This window comes from Hermetia illucens, chromosome 4 (genome assembly GCF_905115235.1).
Source record: "Hermetia illucens chromosome 4, iHerIll2.2.curated.20191125, whole genome shotgun sequence".
NCBI classification, from domain to species: Eukaryota; Metazoa; Arthropoda; class Insecta; order Diptera; family Stratiomyidae; genus Hermetia; species Hermetia illucens.
Genome location: NC_051852.1, coordinates 98,435,949 through 98,454,621, shown reverse-complemented (window position 1 = coordinate 98,454,621; position 18,673 = coordinate 98,435,949). Strand labels below are relative to the sequence as shown.

Genomic DNA, 18,673 nt, shown 5'->3' with positions numbered 1-18,673 from the left:
CGTTCTTAACCATATCCCCTTTTGGATGAAATGACTAGTCACCGTGACATTCCAAACAGAAGAGAAATTATCTCGGCTATTAATGCACTCGCACCGAGGAAAAGAGTTGGACCTTACTGGCTCCTTATAGAGCTATTCATCGCTGTTCCTGCAGTCTTTACAGATTTGCTACTTTCACCTATAAGAAAATGTTGGGAATCCAAAACCTTCCTCAGAGTGTGGAAGAATGGATGATCGTTAAGATTCCGTGAAATTTCGAAAATGGGCACCCGTTCTGATTGCGACGATTGGAGGAGTTTCTACGTGCTCTTTGCCGCCGTAAAGATAATAATTAAAATAATCCTAAAAAACATCAAGGAATATCTCGAATGCTAGATCGACTGAGAGGAGACTGGTTTCCACTCCGTATCCTGCTGCATTGACCCCATCAATACCTTACGGATCCGTTTAGGTCTTGGCGCTACCTGCTCTTTATCGATTTCGAGAGGGAATTTGACAACAGCTACCCGTCCTGTAATGATAGAATTCACTATCTCAAGATAGCTGACGAGTGGCGCAGAACAGACGGAGAGGAATGCAAGTTTTTCAGAGCTGAAACGCATTTCAGGAAACCACGAAGGATGGCCATAGTCGTGGTTGACGCGGTACAACCCATTAACAGGTGAATGGCAACCATATTGCGACATCCAAAATCACACACAGTACTATTTCATTGGTTTCTATAGCATCAATTAATACATCCATCTCGCCCCGAGAACTCACGGCCAGTGTGGTTTGCTTCGCTCGGTTCAAGAATGTTGGAATCTCTGTTCTCATTCTGGCTATTCTTCTGGTCCACCACGGTATATCTTTTGACGAGATTGAGATTCTTTACTTTTTTCTCCACTTCAGACTTGCCACCTGTGTGGAATCTTATTATTCTATAGTCCGATAGATATTCATCTGCCATCTACCTATTCTTGACCAGCCCATTCATAACAGTATTCCCTAGAGTCATGTCCAGCACCACTTGCCTGCAGCGGGTCACGAATGTTGGTGTGTTCTCTATAATATACCTTGTGATAAAAAAGTATCGAATATTTTAAATTCAAATGAACCGCGCCTGGCGGAAGCGGTTATTTTTCGTTTTTTAAGGCTTTGTGTAAAACAAAAAAGGAAAAGTTGGGAGTGCGGGGGGTAGAAAGTGATAATTTATTAAACGGACCCATTCTCAGAAACTACATAACCGAAAATTCTGAAAAAAAAGCCAAGAAGCTGCCACTAACTATATGGTGCCTTGGCTCTGAAATACCCTCCATACCGATATCTATTCAAATAAAGTTAGTAATAGCATACTTATATATGATAATTTTTGGTAATTGACTGCAAAACCCTCCTTAAGCCCACTCCTCTAGCACCACGAAATTTTCTAACAATATAGAGTATAACATAGAGCATGATACCACTGAGTGGTGGTGGTGGTGAAAATCGCACTATTACTAAGTTATAATAGGTCAAAGTTGTCGCTTATTTACAAATTCAATACTGAACGTGGATTTTCTCACATAATATATTCATATATTACGTGCTAGGTACTAATGGGACAAATGCACACTCAAATGTCTCTATCAATGAAATACACAAAACCTTTGATACCTGAATTTGTGTTTTAAACTGGTACCACCTTCACTGACGTACATCTCAACATTTCAGTGCCAACGCATCATTTCCATCTTTCTGCTCTGCTGGGCGTCCGGTATACGAGTGATATACAGATTTTAAATGGGTGAGTGTAATTACGCGGTATTTCCAAGGATTAAATTAATGACCTTGGCATTGAATATGGAGCCGCTTAGCACATTGTGGTGGAGATTTTGCGTAAGAGATGTGTCTCATCCCGGCGAAGAATGGCCCGGCTTTTATGAAATGCATAATTATTGGTGATGAGACGTGGGTTTACATGTTTGCCATGGAGACTGTTCAAAAACTGTGCGTGTGGCGCTTCGAAGGAGGGGCGGAGCCAAAAACAGTGACGAGGGACCTCAAGACCAGCGGTGTATGGACGATTGGGCGGAAAGCTGGCACCCGTGTACTGCTTCAAATGGATGCTCTTTTGAAGGAGATTAAAAAAATTGTCTAAAAATTAAGTCATTTCTGTTTTATTTATGAATTCCCATTCCTTCTTGGTCATATTCATTCATGCCGTCTGCTTATGTTCTTTGGTATTGCAGACGAGGGCAACTAGTAGTGTCTTCTATCCGCAGGACTTCACCAGTCTAACGACTAATTCCGCTGAGATCTAGGGTCTTCTCCTGGAAAGTATCCCAATGTTACGACCGCTTCCTGGTTTTCCCCTGGCTTCCAATGAAAAACTCTGTAATACATTTCTTCAGTTATGTTTGCCGTTTTTTCGGCCTATTTTATAATGCAAAAAAAGACAATTTTTAGTCTTTCTTTCATATTATCTGTAAGACGTTTTATTTTTAATTGAGTTAAAAATTGATACAAGCTTTAGGTTTTTCGCAAGAGGAATCCCAAATTGCGTGCATATGTACCTCCTTCTTACAGACAATGAATCTTGGAAATCCTGGGAAATTGCCCCTGCAATAATTGCAGGTGCAGTATGGATGGTGAAGGTTTATCTGTTCTACCTTAGTGCTGGCCATTCGGTCCATTAACGGAGCTGTTCTTCAATGTCAAAGTATAGTTCTTCTCCCCGGACACGGGACTTCCCTTTGCCGCACTGTCCGCCTTGAACTCTAGAGATCCCAGTTTCTACTCCGCAGTGGGCAGCAGGTCCAATTCGCTGCTCGATCTCGCATCTTTGCCATGTATGTCCTCCGTGGTTTCTTCGGATATCTCGGTAGGAGGAGTATTTCCTCGATTGCTTTTGCTGCACATGCATAGGGATGTTGCCAAATTAATAATTGTTTAATCATTTAGAACGTTTCATTGCATCTGGGGATGGGTCATCCCCGATTGTGAGAAGTTTGCCATTGTCCACCACCTTGCTTCTAAAGACTCTCAACAACCGTGTGCGAAGATCGTTATTCCGAGCGGTTAAGGGATTCAGAAATTTATAGAATAGTTGTACGAATTACATTCAAAAGAGGGTTGTGATTTTTTTCGCGAAATAGAATCATGTAGCGCATTAAATGAAAAGTCTCGATTAGTACTCTCCAAAGCTCATTTTTTGACATTTTATGTAAAAGGGGAGAAGGTGGATTTCAAATTGATAATCTCTTTCACGGACCCGATCTCCGCAACTACTCAACCGAAAAATAAATAATAAAGTATTCTAGGCAATAGGCAATGTACCATGTACGTAAAATACTAGGAAATGGTCGCTACGTAGTAACTGACCCCGATTCGGTTCAGATTGCCGATAAACGGTTTACGCATCTGACAAAACGAAAATTTGGGGTGCGTGTGATGACTGGAGTAGCGCTAGCGAGGAAGACGATGAGTAGGCGGTGGGTAGAGAGTAAAACTTTGGTAATGTCCTTAGCGTGTCCGGATGGCTCAAGTGGTTAGAGCGCTGGGCTGTTGCGGTGGAAGGTTGCGGTTCAAATGTCGCTGGGGGGCAAAGGAATTTGTTATGACTGGATATCGGATATCAGTTGACTCAGCTGTGAATGAGTACCTGAGTCAAATCAGGATAATCATCTCGGGCGAACGCAATGCTGACCACATTGCCTCGACAGTGTACTGTAGTGTACCGTTACGGTCTTGAATGAAGTGCTTAAACACACTCCAAGGCCCTGATCCAATATGGATTGTTACGCCAACGATTATTATTATTATTATTAATGTCCTTAGCACAATCTAACGAAAAATATGATTATAATAGATTTTTTTCTTGTTTTTAATAAGAATGAACAAATAGAGCAAAGTGGACGGTACTCGTATATCCAGGTATATTTACGGGAGAAAATGTTTCTCTGGCATTATAGGTCTGGGATCCATAAATGAAGTGATTGGACAGTTCCATTAAAATGTATTCAAGCTGGGCTTTAATTGTTGGAGAAAATGTTCTTCATGACGATAAGGGTCTGGGACCCATAGTTGATAATCGATTGTATCGAAGTGATTGGACGACCCCAATAAATCGAGAGGTATTTATGACGTTATGTGTGTGAATGTCGCCGTTGTCCTGTTGGAGCCATTGCGTACACAAAGATTCTTATATAACAAAACCTTTCATATCTGAAGCGCCAAGCATCCGGTTTCCGACTTGTTATACAATATTTTGTTCTAAAATATTTGTTTTTATGCAGAGCAAAAGCCTCCAAATTTGTGTAGGCTGCTCCTTAAAACTTTATATAGGGCCAGTTTTTTATCTTTATGAATGATTTCTGGCACTTTAAATTTACTGAAAATAGCATTTCATATATTACTTTAAATCTCCTCTCGCTGGGTTTGGAATCAGCATATTATCTAAATAACAAAGTGGAGTGGCTAGTAATCTATTAAAAGTTGGACCATCTTCCACTCACCTTCACAATCAATCATCCTAACTGCTTCAACTTTATTCAGTTTTTCGATCCATTACTTGATTGGCAAAAACTCAGGTATGTGTTCAATATTGAAGGGGTGGCAATTCAGTTTAACATATGTCATGTTGGAAGTTAGACATCGTTTCGGGTAGACATTCCTTTCTTGTGTCTATTTTCAGTCAAAATTACTGGGAATACTACATTCCATATTCGATATAGAAAACAAACATGTAATGAATCAAAATGGTTAATAATTTACTGCATTTTCATGACTCTATTAACGATTAGTGGTAAATGTTTCGCATATTACAATATGTATGGTGGCACCCACCATTTGTACGGAAAATGTTTATGCAATAGTGAGTAATATGAATGTTGTATTTTCGGCATTGATGAGCTTCGAGACGATTTGTGCGCATCTATTTAGACAAAGCCTACTAACGAAAGCTAGAAATCAATTGGTAGCATTAAAGAATTAACCTCAAAGGGACACTAGCTTCTACATAGGACAATTTCTTGTTTTGTTTGTTCTAAAATTTTTAGCGCCCTTTAATAAGTGCCTATCGATATTTATCTCCAATTTGCCTATTTTACGGGAAGCTATCATTAGTTTTTATTACGAAGCATCAGAGCGGACAAGATATTTACTACATTCGCACTTCAACAGTATTCAAATTTCAAATGAACGATTGATGAAAAGTGTAGGTTACCTAATTGAATATAAATTCAAGAATTTTTTCTAAGTAAACCGTGGTTATTACGTGTAGCAAAAATCCCACAATCTCTCTTTCTTTCAAGCAGATCAAGGTTGTCTGTTGCTGTTTGTAACATCTGCTCCCACCCGTCTTTTGGCAGACTCTAAATTCGGGTTATCTCACTATATGACACTCGAAACTATATCGAAGCACGGGAACGCTACTCTGCCTAAGAAGTAAACCTCATAAATATAATAATTTCATTCCGCAATTCTAAGGATTGTAGCACTAGCAGCGAATGAATTCTTACTTTTCCTGTAAAGTTACATGGTTTAATACTAATACATATCATACAGTATTTAATCAAGAAAACAAAAAAATTATGATATATACATATTATACTAACTGAACCCAGCAGACATTGTTCTGCTTAGGTATATCTGCAAAAACTGCGGAGTTTCTTCTTGTACTGGAAGAGGTAACATTAAATATTGCTTTATTGGGATCGATTTTCAATTTTGTTCGAGCCTGTCGGTCGGGAGCGTTCAGCTTCACGACCTGTCCTGTTCTTTGGAAATTGCAGTAGCGAGTAGACGCTTTTCCTCGAAGGTTTGTATTTCATATACCATTTTCTTTAGTTGTTTAGGCAGCCCTTGAAGTGGAAGCTCCAATGTTATCAAATCATGTATTTCGCTTTTCCGATGATTCAACAGCTCTTGAAGTGGAAGTTCTGATCCTGTGATATTTTTAGCGTGGGTCTTATTCCTGTCATTCAGCAGTTCTTAAAGTAAAAGCCTTGATTCGTTCTATTTCCAGTCGTGAGTTTCACTTTTCAGATATTTCAGTAGCTCTACTGGCTGGCTACTTGTATTCTTGACTGATCTTTGAATCTCCGATTTTTTGGGTGGAATTTTCAATAATTTGCAGAATTTAATAGATCTTACCGATCAACAGTTGTTGTTCGTCATGAAGACTGTTGTTCGACTTGACTAGCAATTTCCAAAAACGAAGGCAACACCATTTTCGAAAATGATTTTATTTCTGATATTGGGTGGAAGGCAAGGGAGCGAGGAGTCAAAATATGTGCCTCGAAAAGTGAAACAGATCTCGTCCCAAAAATGCATGCCATTACGACATTTGCTCAAATAAAGTTAATAATGGCATATTGCTACATTCTAGAAATTTACCTGAACCCCTCCTCCCTTAAATTCATTCTAGAAGTACGAAACTTGGCATCAGTTTAAGTGATAATATAAGACACAGTTCTAATGTTTGAATGCAATCCAACTATTATTAACAAGGTGTCGCGTCATCGTCATAGAAAGTGCACCCACATCACACGCTATCTACTGGTGCCGCGCTAATTTGAATAGCAGCTCACTCCACTCTTCGGTTGATGGTGGACTCAGTTGTATTAGTTGAAACCAGTCTAGCTGTGAACCTAGTGCTTTGGAACAATAATTCATACCGTTGCCGTGTTTTGAATTAAACAAAAATAGAGAAAAATGGTTCCTACCGCGAGTTTTGGTCCCACTGCTACTCAGGATGGAGATCGTCTCCACCCTGCGATCGAAACCGACCAGCCAGTACATATGTACATATGTATGAGCATAATATTTATGTCTTCAATATGCAATTGACATGATTTAACTCTAACCTTCAAAAGACGCGTGTACAAATTTGACAGCTGGCCGACTATTAGTTTGTGGGATAGAGCATTTTGAGTCAAGCAACTTTTATTAGTTTGATGAAAATGGATAAAAGGAATTCCGTGTGTTAATAAAGCATTTTGGCGAAAAAATAATGTTCAAGCCAAGGCTGATAAACACCATTTAGACTTCACCCACTAGGAATATCAATCGTTGAAAAGATGTTTGCTAAGTTTAAACGAGGCGAAATAAGCACGCAGTAGACGCCTAAAAGAGGCTTTTACTGAGGAAAAATCACAAAAGTCCACAAAATAATTTTGGATGACCGCAAAGGAAGATGATCGGGATAGCTGAGGCTCGAAAGATATCAAAGGAACGTGTTAGACATATAATGCATGAATGTTTGGGTATGCGAAAGCTTTTTTCAAAGTAGGTCGCGCGCGAGCTCACAACCGACCGAAAACAACAACGAGTTGACGATTCTGAGCAGTGTTGGAAGCTCCTCCTCCATAAAAAACTCGAATTTATGCATCGATATGCGAAAATAAGGGAAACATGGCTCCATTATTGCACACCAGAATCGAAACAATCGTCATCTGGGTGTATTGCACGTGATGAACCAATTACAAAGCGTGCAAAGACGCAACAGTCGGCTGGCAAGGCTATGGCATCAGTATTTTGGGATGCGCATGGTATAAAATTCATGGATTATCTTGAGAAGGAAAAACCATAAACAGTGACTATTATAGCGTAGTTGCAGGATAAAATTGCGGGAAAAACAATGCACCGTGTCACAAATTAATGAAAACGATGGCACACTTGCATGGATTGGGCTTGGAATTGCTTCCGCATCCACCGTATTTTCCAGATTTTTGAAGTTGTATCTATTATCTAAAAGAAAAACGTGCTTAAAAAGTTCCTCACATAAGTCGAACACAAAACCTTTATACCTGATACATCCAGCGATTTGTTATATAATACATTCATTTGTTATATAACAGATTATATATACCCCCATCCCCGGCTTGGTAAACAGCTTTGAGGAAAAGTTAATACCTACAGGAAACGGGATGTGAACCTTTCATAGAATCGCTTATATGCGGGATCCCATTCTAAATCCGTGACACGTTAATGGGCGGTGAGGATAAATTTCATTAAGTTGGTTCGTTTAAACTATACACCGCCTACATCTTCCACCCTTAGTGGTTGACGTTGTAACCGCCAAGACATCTAAAGACGAAGAAGCATTCTGATGTTGTTAAATGACACTTAATCAAGTATTTTTACACCTATAAAGTATCCGAGGTTTTTTTCCATGAGTAATAGAGAAGCAATCAGCCATGCCCTATGATTACTTCTACAGATAGGTAAGCTATTTGGAGGAAGACACTGAAGTGCAGTATAGCGTCGCTACAATTTTACCTAATATGCGTGTCGATTCTTTCACCCCAGATTATAGATTTATATAGATATAGATTTTTAAAGAAGTTGAACCCCCAAAAACAAAAAGAAGGAGTAGATGAAAACAAACATGGAAGAAAACGTTCGCTACTTATTTGCCTGATTAACTTGCGCTATTCATAGTTGACCCGGTGGGTCGTGTCATTATTCTCAATTCATGTTCTTGGTCGCATGCAACTCTGCGATTGTAATTCAACCGGGACGATCGTGAAATACTGCACATTTAGATCACGGTTCCGACACGCGAAGAAGTCATGCCACCCTGGTTGTCCAGTACTAGATCACCGACTTTTTCCACAGTTTGGTCAAATAATTCTGTTTTATTCTAAAAGACGTATCTTTTCGTAGATAGTCGTATTTAAAGGTAATTCCGATGGAATCTGAGGCTATACATTATTTTAATTTACTATTCAATGACGAGTTCGAGAAACTAGTGACTACCAAAAATAAATTTTTCGTTGGAATACTAGTGATAGTGTCAAAGAAATAAAATTATTCCTAGGTATCAGATTCCTTTCGGGTTTAATCAGCGTCTATAGGACACTTGGCTTTTGGAATACCAATGAAAAATTCAGTTTGCTCCATTTTTATACGAGTGACGAAACAGATTCTAGTATCATGCGATGCATTTCGCAGTAAATTCTAAAATCGGGATTCCTCCTTGAGAAAACGCATTACGTACGCATGGGAACAATTTATAACTACAATAAAAATTTAGGAGGAGGAGGCTAATTTTCCACAAAAGCAACAATTACCGAAATTTTTTGGGAGGAGCGACAATACACCACACGAAAGCTGCTGAAAAAGTAGAAAGGAACACTGGCTCAATGGAAAAGGGCGTTGTTAGAAAGAGAGAGAGGGTACCAGCTGCGTAACATTTCCTAGTTGCGAAAAAATGACCAACTTGCCAACCAGGTGGAAATGCAATTGCATTTCAATAGAGAGGTAGGACCAGATCCAAAAGACAAAGGCAGAGGAAGAAAGGCTACTCCAAAAGTGTTATGGAAAATGAAAGCTGCTACCATCGCGATGTCAAAAATACTATAATGAAGATATAGGATAACTATTGGATCTTACCACACAGCTAAGAAATCTAGTGGACGAGAGAGGAGAGGGGGAACTCAGGAAAAAGGAAATCCCTAGCGCAGCCCGTAGCCCGCCAGTGGGGAAAAAGACAACTGACGAGGACGAGGAAAATACAGCATAGATCTGCCGCCAATGAATGTCTCCGAGTGGCAACCAAATGAATCAAGTAGCGTTGTGAAAAGGCGAAAATACAGCAAAAACAACGTAAGTCGAATATCGACTGTAGTGATTCCACTGCGGCAACTCTACTGCGACGATAGTATCAGCGGTAAAAAAAGAGAACGGACAAACCGAAATCGCAGGCCCTTTTCATCAAGCCGGACGAGAAACGAGTAGCAACGCCAAACCAGAAGACACTGCCATAGACTTTAAATCTAGCCAACGGACTCGAACCGGCGGTATACTTGTGCAATTTGACTCGAAGGCTAACACGAAGAATACGTTCTGTGAGACACTCTAGAGCACTCTAGGCACGAAAGCAGAGTTTTCCAGACTGGAGCCTATGTACATCTTCGAAATGAAGGATTTGGATTGTTTCGTGCGTGAACAAAGGAGAGGTAGAGGAAGCGATGAAAACGGATTCCCCAGATGTGAACAATCTCGAGCTGGGAGTTACATCTGTCAACTCCATAGGGCGAAATTGGCTATTATCATCAGGACAGAAGCACTTTTGTTGCGAGTGCAGCGAACTCGATAACAAAACGAAGACTTGTGCGTGTGTGCGTATGCAAAGTCCACGGTCTAAAGAAAGAAGATTTCGCTTATATCCCGGTTCGCAGCAGTCGCAGGTCTTGAGAAAAGAGTTTGAAAAGGGTTAAAAGTCAAGCATCATGATCCACATCCTGCAAGTGAACGTGCATAGGAGTGTGTACGATCTGACTGACCAGATGGTGGAGGAAAGAAGAGTCAACAAGACCGAGATAGGAGTTCATCATCGAAGTTGATTATCTGGATGAGAAATAGAGTCAACTTGCGATTGCAAAGACTTTCCCAAGGAGATGACTTCGTTTGGACTCATTGTGCGGAAATGACTGTTTATCTCACACAGGGGTAACTAATAACCATAAACGAAGTAAACCATTTGAAAGCCCTGGAAGTGCTGAAGCCGAACATACCTTGCAACTTTATGAGAAACGCCTTTAACAAAAGTGAAATACAAATAAGAAATATAAATGGACGAAGACACCATATGATGACGTGCACTAGGGACCAGCAGCACGCAAGGTGTTAAGTAAAGATGTAATTCAGCCACTTATTACCTGTAAAGTGAGTGGTTGTCTTTAAAAGAAATATCCCTGAGTTTGTAAGGTTGCCTTTTGTTTTTTTAAAAATATGCCCATGCTTTATAGGCTTTAATTTCTCTAATGCAGGGAACATTCCATACATGTATATATTAACATAGCAACATTTCCAAACTCATATCCTCAAACACAGCAAGCTGAATATCATAGATTTATGTATGTTCAAAAATCCATTATTAATTGAACACTTACATTTAATGAATACTTACAAATTGCTAGTCATTCACCTTCAGCAGGATAACCGAAGCTCACTGTTCAGTTCACATTTCTGGTTCGGGTCATCATGTCTAAGTCTACAGATAAAATAACGCGTGTTATCCTAATGTACCTATACTACTCCCTGAAAGTTCTAGGCTGTACTTACCCTACTATTAATTTTACAACCTTGGAAGTGACTATTTCACATTCTTCTGTTGCATATTGTGTAATTTTGAACGTGTTTGCGATTGGAACTATTCCTTTCATTTCGCAAAGTGCAGACAGTATTGAATATATCAATCGGCGGATCCTAGCGACAGTCATTTTGTTTACTAGTACATTCATTACAGTCATAGCTATAATAGCTACGATGTTCCTACAGCTTATCAACCGGGATCAAGTTGCTTCACTCTTAAGTAGATATCTGAAGCTTGTTCCCTATGTTATCACTTTGACGACGAGAGATTTCTACAATATGCAGTTTCTACTACTTGTGATTCTTAAAATATGGTGTCCTTACAACTATCTTCTATGTTCTGTGTGTGTAATGGTGATGGTAAAACTAGGGGAATTACCAAACTTTATGTTTTCAATAATAATGTCGGGAATCTTACTCCAGATGTTCGCATCTGGAATTAATTCCTTCTATATGGCATTACTATATTTGTGGCGAATGAACCAACTCCTCGATGAGGAACTATCAAAAACGTTGTCTGAGTTGCGGGACAATAAGAAGCCAAGCATGCAAAAGTGTTGTGACATTAGTGATGCAATAGACACCATTGCGAATTTCAAGTCGAAGTTATACAATTTATGTGTTGAGGTCCAAGGAATATATCGCTTGCAAAAGATAGTTTCCGTGGTGTATTATTTTTCCGAAGTGACTTCAAAATGGTTCCTCTTCTATTCGTTGATGATCACTGTTGAACAAAAGAACACTTTTCTTGTTTTGTTAATATTTTACGGATTATTGTTTCTCTTCTATGAGGTTTTTCTTCTAATTTATGTATCAGATTTGGTCATCAGAATTCCGACTGCGGACCAGAATAATCTGCACAGAGAATCTTTACAGATTGAAGCTACCGAGGAGCGACTAGAGAGAAGTGTAAGCAAACATTTAACATATAATATTATTTGATAATTACGATTTAACTATTTGTAGACTGAAAACAAGTTGGGAAACCGGAAGCTCGACGCTTCAGGTATAAATCGTTTTGTGTTTCCGTAAGTGAGGAGCATAACGTACTTCTCCATTGGCTTATAGCATTGACCCGAGATATTGAAATCGCTCAGTTCTGGTCAGGTTACTGCCATTGCCAGAACTGAGCAATTTAAATACCTCGAGGGGCAGGTTACTGCCATTGCCAGAACTCAGCGATTTAAATATCTTGAGTCAATGCTATCAGCCAATGGAGAACTGCGTAATGAAATTGTTTCACGTATTAACGCAACCTGGATGAAGTGGCATTCCCCAACTAGTGTTTTTTGTGATCGACGTATCAGCGCACGTCCCAAATCTAAAATTTACTGCAATGTCGTCCGTCTGCCGCTCTCTATAGTTCTGAGTGTTGGCCGACTATAAAAGACAATGAACGGCGTTTTGCGGTAATGGGGACGAAGATGTTGCATTGCACTGCTGTCTTGACACGTTTTGATCACGTCTGAAATGAGAATATCTGCGATCGTTATGGGTTTGTACCAATCGGAGAAAAACTGCGAGAGATGCATTTTCGATGGTGTGGTCACGTAATTCACGCTCACGAGAATTCAAAAACCAGTATTAGTCAGAACATCGAAGTCAATGGTAAACAAACAAAAAGCCAGTCAAAACAATGGTGACTTGATACGCTGGATGGGGATTTAAAGGCCTCGCGATTACATCCTGATCAGAAATTTGATAAAATAAAATGGTGAAACCGACCCCGCTTGTGAACGGGAGAAAGGCTGAAGAAAAAGAAAAAGATGTGAGGAGCGACGAGTGCACGACAGCTCCGTGTCACATAGCTAAAAATTCCATTGCCCTGTATTTTTTAGAAAGCGATTTAAATAAATCATTTCATGGAAACCCCTGTATTGGTAATAGTCAACCTCATACGCTTCACACTCTGAGTTTAACGTTATTAGCAAATGCCAAGAATTTAACCAACATCAAATATAAACAAGTCGGGAAACCGGAAGCTGGACGCTTTTTTAGAACGCAGCACGTAATATATGAATATATTATGTGAGAATATCCACTTTCGGATGATATTGACATTCATAGTCTTGAATTTGTAAAGAAGCGATAACTTTGACGTATTATAACTTTGTTAGTAATAGTACGATTTCCAACAAACTTGATAAGATCATGCTCTATGTTATACCCTATATTGTTCCGAAATTTCGTCGTGCTAGCATCAATTTAAGGTGGGTTTTGCAGTCAATTACTAAAAATTATAGTAATATACTATTATTAACTTTATTTGTACAGATATCAGTATGGAAGGTATTTCGGAGCCGAGGCACCATATTGTGGCAGCCTCCTGATTTTTTTCAGATTTTTCGGTGGAGTAGTTTCTGAGAATTGAATGGGGACCCCCCTTAAATTTGTTGTAAAAGGATGAAACTTACTGTATGCATGAGCGTTCACAGTTCCCAGCTTTCTGCCAAATTTGGTGTCAATTGCTATCACGGTTTCCGAGAAAAATGCGTGTGACGGACAGACAGACAGACAGTAAACCGATTTTAATAAGGTTTTATGTTTACACAAAACCTTAATAAAACAATAAGAAAGAAACGAGCAAACAGCAGGTCTTAAATCCTATAAAATTTTTTTTCCAAATTTATTTTATTGGGTTGTGATGGCAGTTTTTTCCTAGAATTTCAAATAAACTTCGAAAGTACTTTAAAAAAATATTTGAAGACTGTACGAGATGACCAATCCGTGTTAACAGACAAACAATTCAGCTATTCAGCTATAATTTACATGAATGCCAACCGGCAAACAAAAAAACGATCGCTGTCACCCGCGGCTCGTCACATAGATTTTTACAATAAACTGGATACTCGGGATGCCGAGAGAGATCTGTATCGACTTGTCAAAAGCCAAAACGAACACAGAGAATGTCGAACATTCCTCCAAACTACAATTTTCATTTTTCAGTGTAGATATATATTTCGGGAGTAACTTACCCCCTTCATTAGTACAAAGCTAGTAGAAAAATGAAAATCGTAGTTTGGAGGAAGCTAACAAGTCTATCAATTTTAGGCTCGACTACAAATAGCAGACAATATCTAATCTCTTCGAACATTTATGTTGCGTTAATGACAAGAACATTACTTTGCTTACGGACCGACGAGAGGCAACCGATAGATGGCAAGAATTAGTTCAACCTCCATTTCCATAAGCACTGCTAACATTTGGAGCAATTCCATCTTTCAGCGCGATTGAAGTCGAGGTAGCAATAAAACGAATGAAATCAGTGAAAGAAACAGAACCTGACGATATCGCATCTGGGCTCTGTTAAGTGAAGTACTGGGACTCAACTCTGTAACTATGTGAATTCTTCAATAGGGTTATTGGGAAAGGTAGAACCCATCGAGCTGGTAAGAGAGCAACACAGTTTCAATATGGAAAAGGAAAGGTATTCTAGCAGAATGTTCAAATTACCGTCCGATCCGATTGCTGTTCCATACCCTCAAGATTTTGAACGCATTCTTGACACCCGTATTTCGGACTCCTGACACAATACACGTTGCGCAGTTACGCATGGGGAAACAACGTGGAAAACATCGCCCTCTTTGCGGTGCATTTTTGGATCCAGAGAAGGCATTTGACCGTGTGCCAAAAGAACTCGTGCGCTGAGTTAAATTACTCTACCACGACCCAAAGAGTGAAGTTCGAAGTGTGGCGGGTGCATCATAACCGCTTCGTGTCTCTGTCGGTGTACATCAAGGAAGCGCCCACTCACCACTCCTCTTTGTTTTGTTATGGACACCGTCACACGAGACATCCAACGTCCAGCGCCCTATACACTCTTCCTGGTCTCTCATAGCTCTCAAGAGCTGATCTTAAGCAACTTATTCAAAAATAGGATGATCACCTTATGCAATACGGTTTCAGATTGAATCTGAATAAAACTGAATTTTTGTCAACAGATCCCCATGGCACTATCACTGAAAGTGGCAGTTAACTCCCTAGATCGAAACGAGTTAAATATTATATCGGGTTAATATTATTAGCCAGTGGCGTGCCACGGTTCGTCGTCTCTGTGATCGGCATATCAACGAACGTGTCAACTCGAAAATTTACGGCAGTGCTGTCTGCCTGGTCATCTTCTATGGTTCTGAGTGACAATGAACGGCATTTCGCCGTAACGGACGTGAAGATGTTGCGTTGGACTAGTGGCGTAACATGCCTTGATTACATTTAAAATTAGAATATCCGAGATTTTTATGGGATTGCGGCAGCATTGCGGTTGCCGGAAATTATTACCCTGATTTCACTCAGGTCCTCATTCACAGCTGAGTGGACTGGTGTCCGACATCCAGTCACGATAACAAATCCCTCTGCCACCAGCAAGATGTGGATTGTGACCTTCTGCTACGACAGCTCAGCGCTCTAGCCACTTGAGCCATCCGGACAAAACCAAGAATTGACCTCCTAATTCCCTGATTCCGTCAAAGTGGAAGCCAGGAAAGCACATTAAATGTGTTTAAAACGTGTAATCTGGCCAAAAATTACTTTTCACTGCTTGAGCCAAAAAAAGATGGGTTGAATATCAGTAACGAAGTTGATCTCATCTTTCAGTTTAAAAAATCCAGTTTGGGTAAAGCTAATTGCTTTTGCAATCAAGTTAAGAACTGATTTGGTGAGAAGGTCACAGTGATTGTATTAATTTCGACGAAATTACATCCAGAGAAATCTTCACTAGGTTAAAAGAACAATTTAAGCTGGAGGAATTGGAAAAAAAAGAATCCTTCGTGAGTTTGAGAAAAGGTAGTACTCAGACGCCACAATGCTACTACCAGTGTAGGTAGCGCAGAAGCTATTGGCGGCATGAAAGTTCGAATTAGATGGATTGTCTGCCGTTTGAAAGAGCGGACTTCATCAAAAAGGTGCTTCAAGTGGCTTATGTTTGGCCACTTCACGTAGGAATGCATCAGCGGCATAGATCGGTGCAGTGCATGCAGAAGCTGTGGAGTGCAATAAGAACCCCAAATGACCAATGTGCGAAGAAAAAGGGGGACGACATAACGACATACTGGAAGAAGTGGTAAATGCCTGGATATGCACGCGAGTTTTGGTGTTGAGCGGAGGGGAGTATTAAAAAAATAAACACAAAAGGATCACTTTCAAATCGAACTTTATTACACACAGGACATATAATTCAACTTCACAGATTAATACTTTAACGGGCAGCGTTACCGCGTCGGTGGCGAATATAGAACAACTGGGCGCGGGAAGCTACATGTACACCACATTTATGGAAACTGCAATTTTGCTGATTAAGTGATTTACCGGAAACAAATGAAAAAGATGCTGACGCAATGTCTGCACTTTGGAATGTTAATGTTGACCCTTTGTTTAGTCTAGGTATAGTTTTACATCTTGAAGTATTTTCGCGTGTTTATTCGTGTTGTTGGTATATGTAACTCGCGAGGTCGCCAAATTTTACAATTCGCCATGAATCAGCCAGCCAATGGCCTGTTGTGGGCAAAAATAAGCGCTGTGTATATTTACAGCTGCTACGCCCCAAGCAGTTCCATATTGTCTAAGTTTAAAAACATATTAGCCAACCTTGGTCACGACGTAAGGGTACAAAGTCCAAAAGGAACCCTACGCTAAAGTTTTCCATGCCAAGGAGACATTCTCCAGTAGAAGACCCTACTATTGGTGGAATTGTGAACTGGCCAGCCACTGAAGCAAACAAGCGGCTCAGATGGCAGTAGGTCATAAATCAATCATGTGTAAAAAAAAGGTTGAGGTTGATCCTTGCCGTGGGGAGTGGCTGGGAAGAAAGCATGGGGGGATCAATGATAACCTCGCCCAGTTTCTTACGGGCCATGGAGTATACCGCCAGTATCTCCCTGCAGGTTTAAGTTGGACATTTCACTTGATTGTCTAAATTGCGTGGGGTCTCGAAAGAACCAGCTCATCTATTGCGCTGAAACTCGAGGTTCGTGGAAGGAAGTGAGGAAACTTTAAGTGACATGCTGTAACCGGATAATTTCAGTCGCGTGCCAGGACGATTGGGCAACTCAAAGGACAACTCAAGTTCATTTCTAGAAATCAACAACGATGTCGTGTAGGTGTGGTTGAAGCACAATGCCTCAACTAGGAAATATGTAACAGCAATAGGTGTGCTGGTTTCTGGTAGTACTTCCTAGACTAAAAACTGGCCCATTTCTCAACTAGTTCCATATTCAATCATTTTAACGGCGTGCATTCAATTAGTTAATTGGCTAATACCCCGGAAAATGTTCGTATTGAAGGGGTCGATAATTTAGTTTAACATACATCATGATTGAAGTTACACACAATTTCGGACAGATATTTTTTTCTTGTGTCTACTTCCAGTCAAAATTTCTGGGAGTACTAAATGCCATATTCGATAATAGAAAACGACAATTTGTTGAATCCAAATGGTTAACATTTCACTGCATTTTCATGAATCTACTAACAATTTGCGGTATATACTTTGCTTATTTCAATGTTTACGGAAACACTCCATATTCATATGGAAAACATGTCTACGCAATAGTGAACAATATAAACGTTGCATTTTGCGCAGTGATGAGTTTCGGGACGATTTGCGCACACTTATGCAGGCAAAGGCTACTAACGGAGGCTATAAATCAAGTGATTACATTAAAGAATAGGATTCAAAGGGATGTGGACAATAGTTTCTACACAGGACAATTTATCGCCTTCGCTGTTCTGAAGTTTTTAGCTCCCTTCAATCAGTGCTTATCAATATTGATCTCCATCGTGCCTATCTTCTCAGAAGGTGATACTTGGGCGATGATATGTTGGTTATTCCTATTTCTATTAGTGTTTGTCATGGCTGCTATCATCAATCTTTATTACTTAGGCGTACTTTGTTTGTGGCGAATACATCAAATGAACAATCATAAGTTGCTGACTTTGGTGGACAAGTTAAAACAGCATAACGACTTTGTGGTCTCGGCCAAAGTACGGAGGGTCTCAATGCAGGAATTCTGCGACGCAAGCGATACGATAGACGAAGTAACTGAAACTAATTCGCAAATATACTTTTGCGGAGACCGTTTACGACGAGCACTCTCTTTTCAAACTCTAGCGACATTTGCCGCAACTTTTGTGAGCTGCACCATAGAACTCTTCTGCTTCTATCATTTTGTATGGAACGTAACTTACTTGGAGCCAACTTTTGTGTTTGTGACGATTTGGAGGATATTTTATGAATATTTGGACATATTTCTGATAGCAAATGCTGCAGCCTTTGGAAATGAAGCATCAGATCGAACAAGATATTTACTACATTCGCACTTGGATAGGATAGAAATTTCTGATGAACGATTGATGAAAAGTGTAAGTTGTCTGTTCATAACACATAATTTAGGATTGTTTGTTAAGCAGAATCGCTCCGAAACTTTAATGTTATCATCTTCTCTGTCGAATCGAATCTGACTGAATCTTTAAGGTGTCATCCCGTGTGTCGGATCCGGAGAATCGATTTTTTTTTGGCATCAATTGTGTCTAGATATAGTGTAAAATATATAGGGACAGTGATTTTTTGATATTCGGAGTCATTCGGAAATTATAGTGTTAAGTGTATGTCGATCGC

The 18,673-nt window shown here is 39.8% G+C and overlaps 1 protein-coding gene across 5 annotated transcripts in view; it reads left to right on the top strand.

Moving 5' to 3' along the window:
• LOC119653909 (putative gustatory receptor 36a) overlaps positions 1-18,673 on the top strand; it is a 60,714-nt gene that overhangs the window by 2,837 nt on the left and 39,204 nt on the right. Inside the window, exons 1-2 of one of the 5 annotated variants that reach the window (XM_038059060.1) lie at positions 17,379-17,875; positions 17,939-18,417. The exons of 2 other annotated variants lie outside the window; for them this stretch is intronic. In XM_038059060.1, the coding sequence (XP_037914988.1) occupies positions 17,515-17,875; positions 17,939-18,417 (840 nt within the window). In that variant the 5' untranslated portion in view covers positions 17,379-17,514. Of the gene's footprint in view, positions 1-1,692; positions 2,127-17,378; positions 18,418-18,673 lie in introns of those variants that run through there. 2 more of the 5 variants (XM_038059055.1, XM_038059056.1) reach the window with 2 other exon arrangements.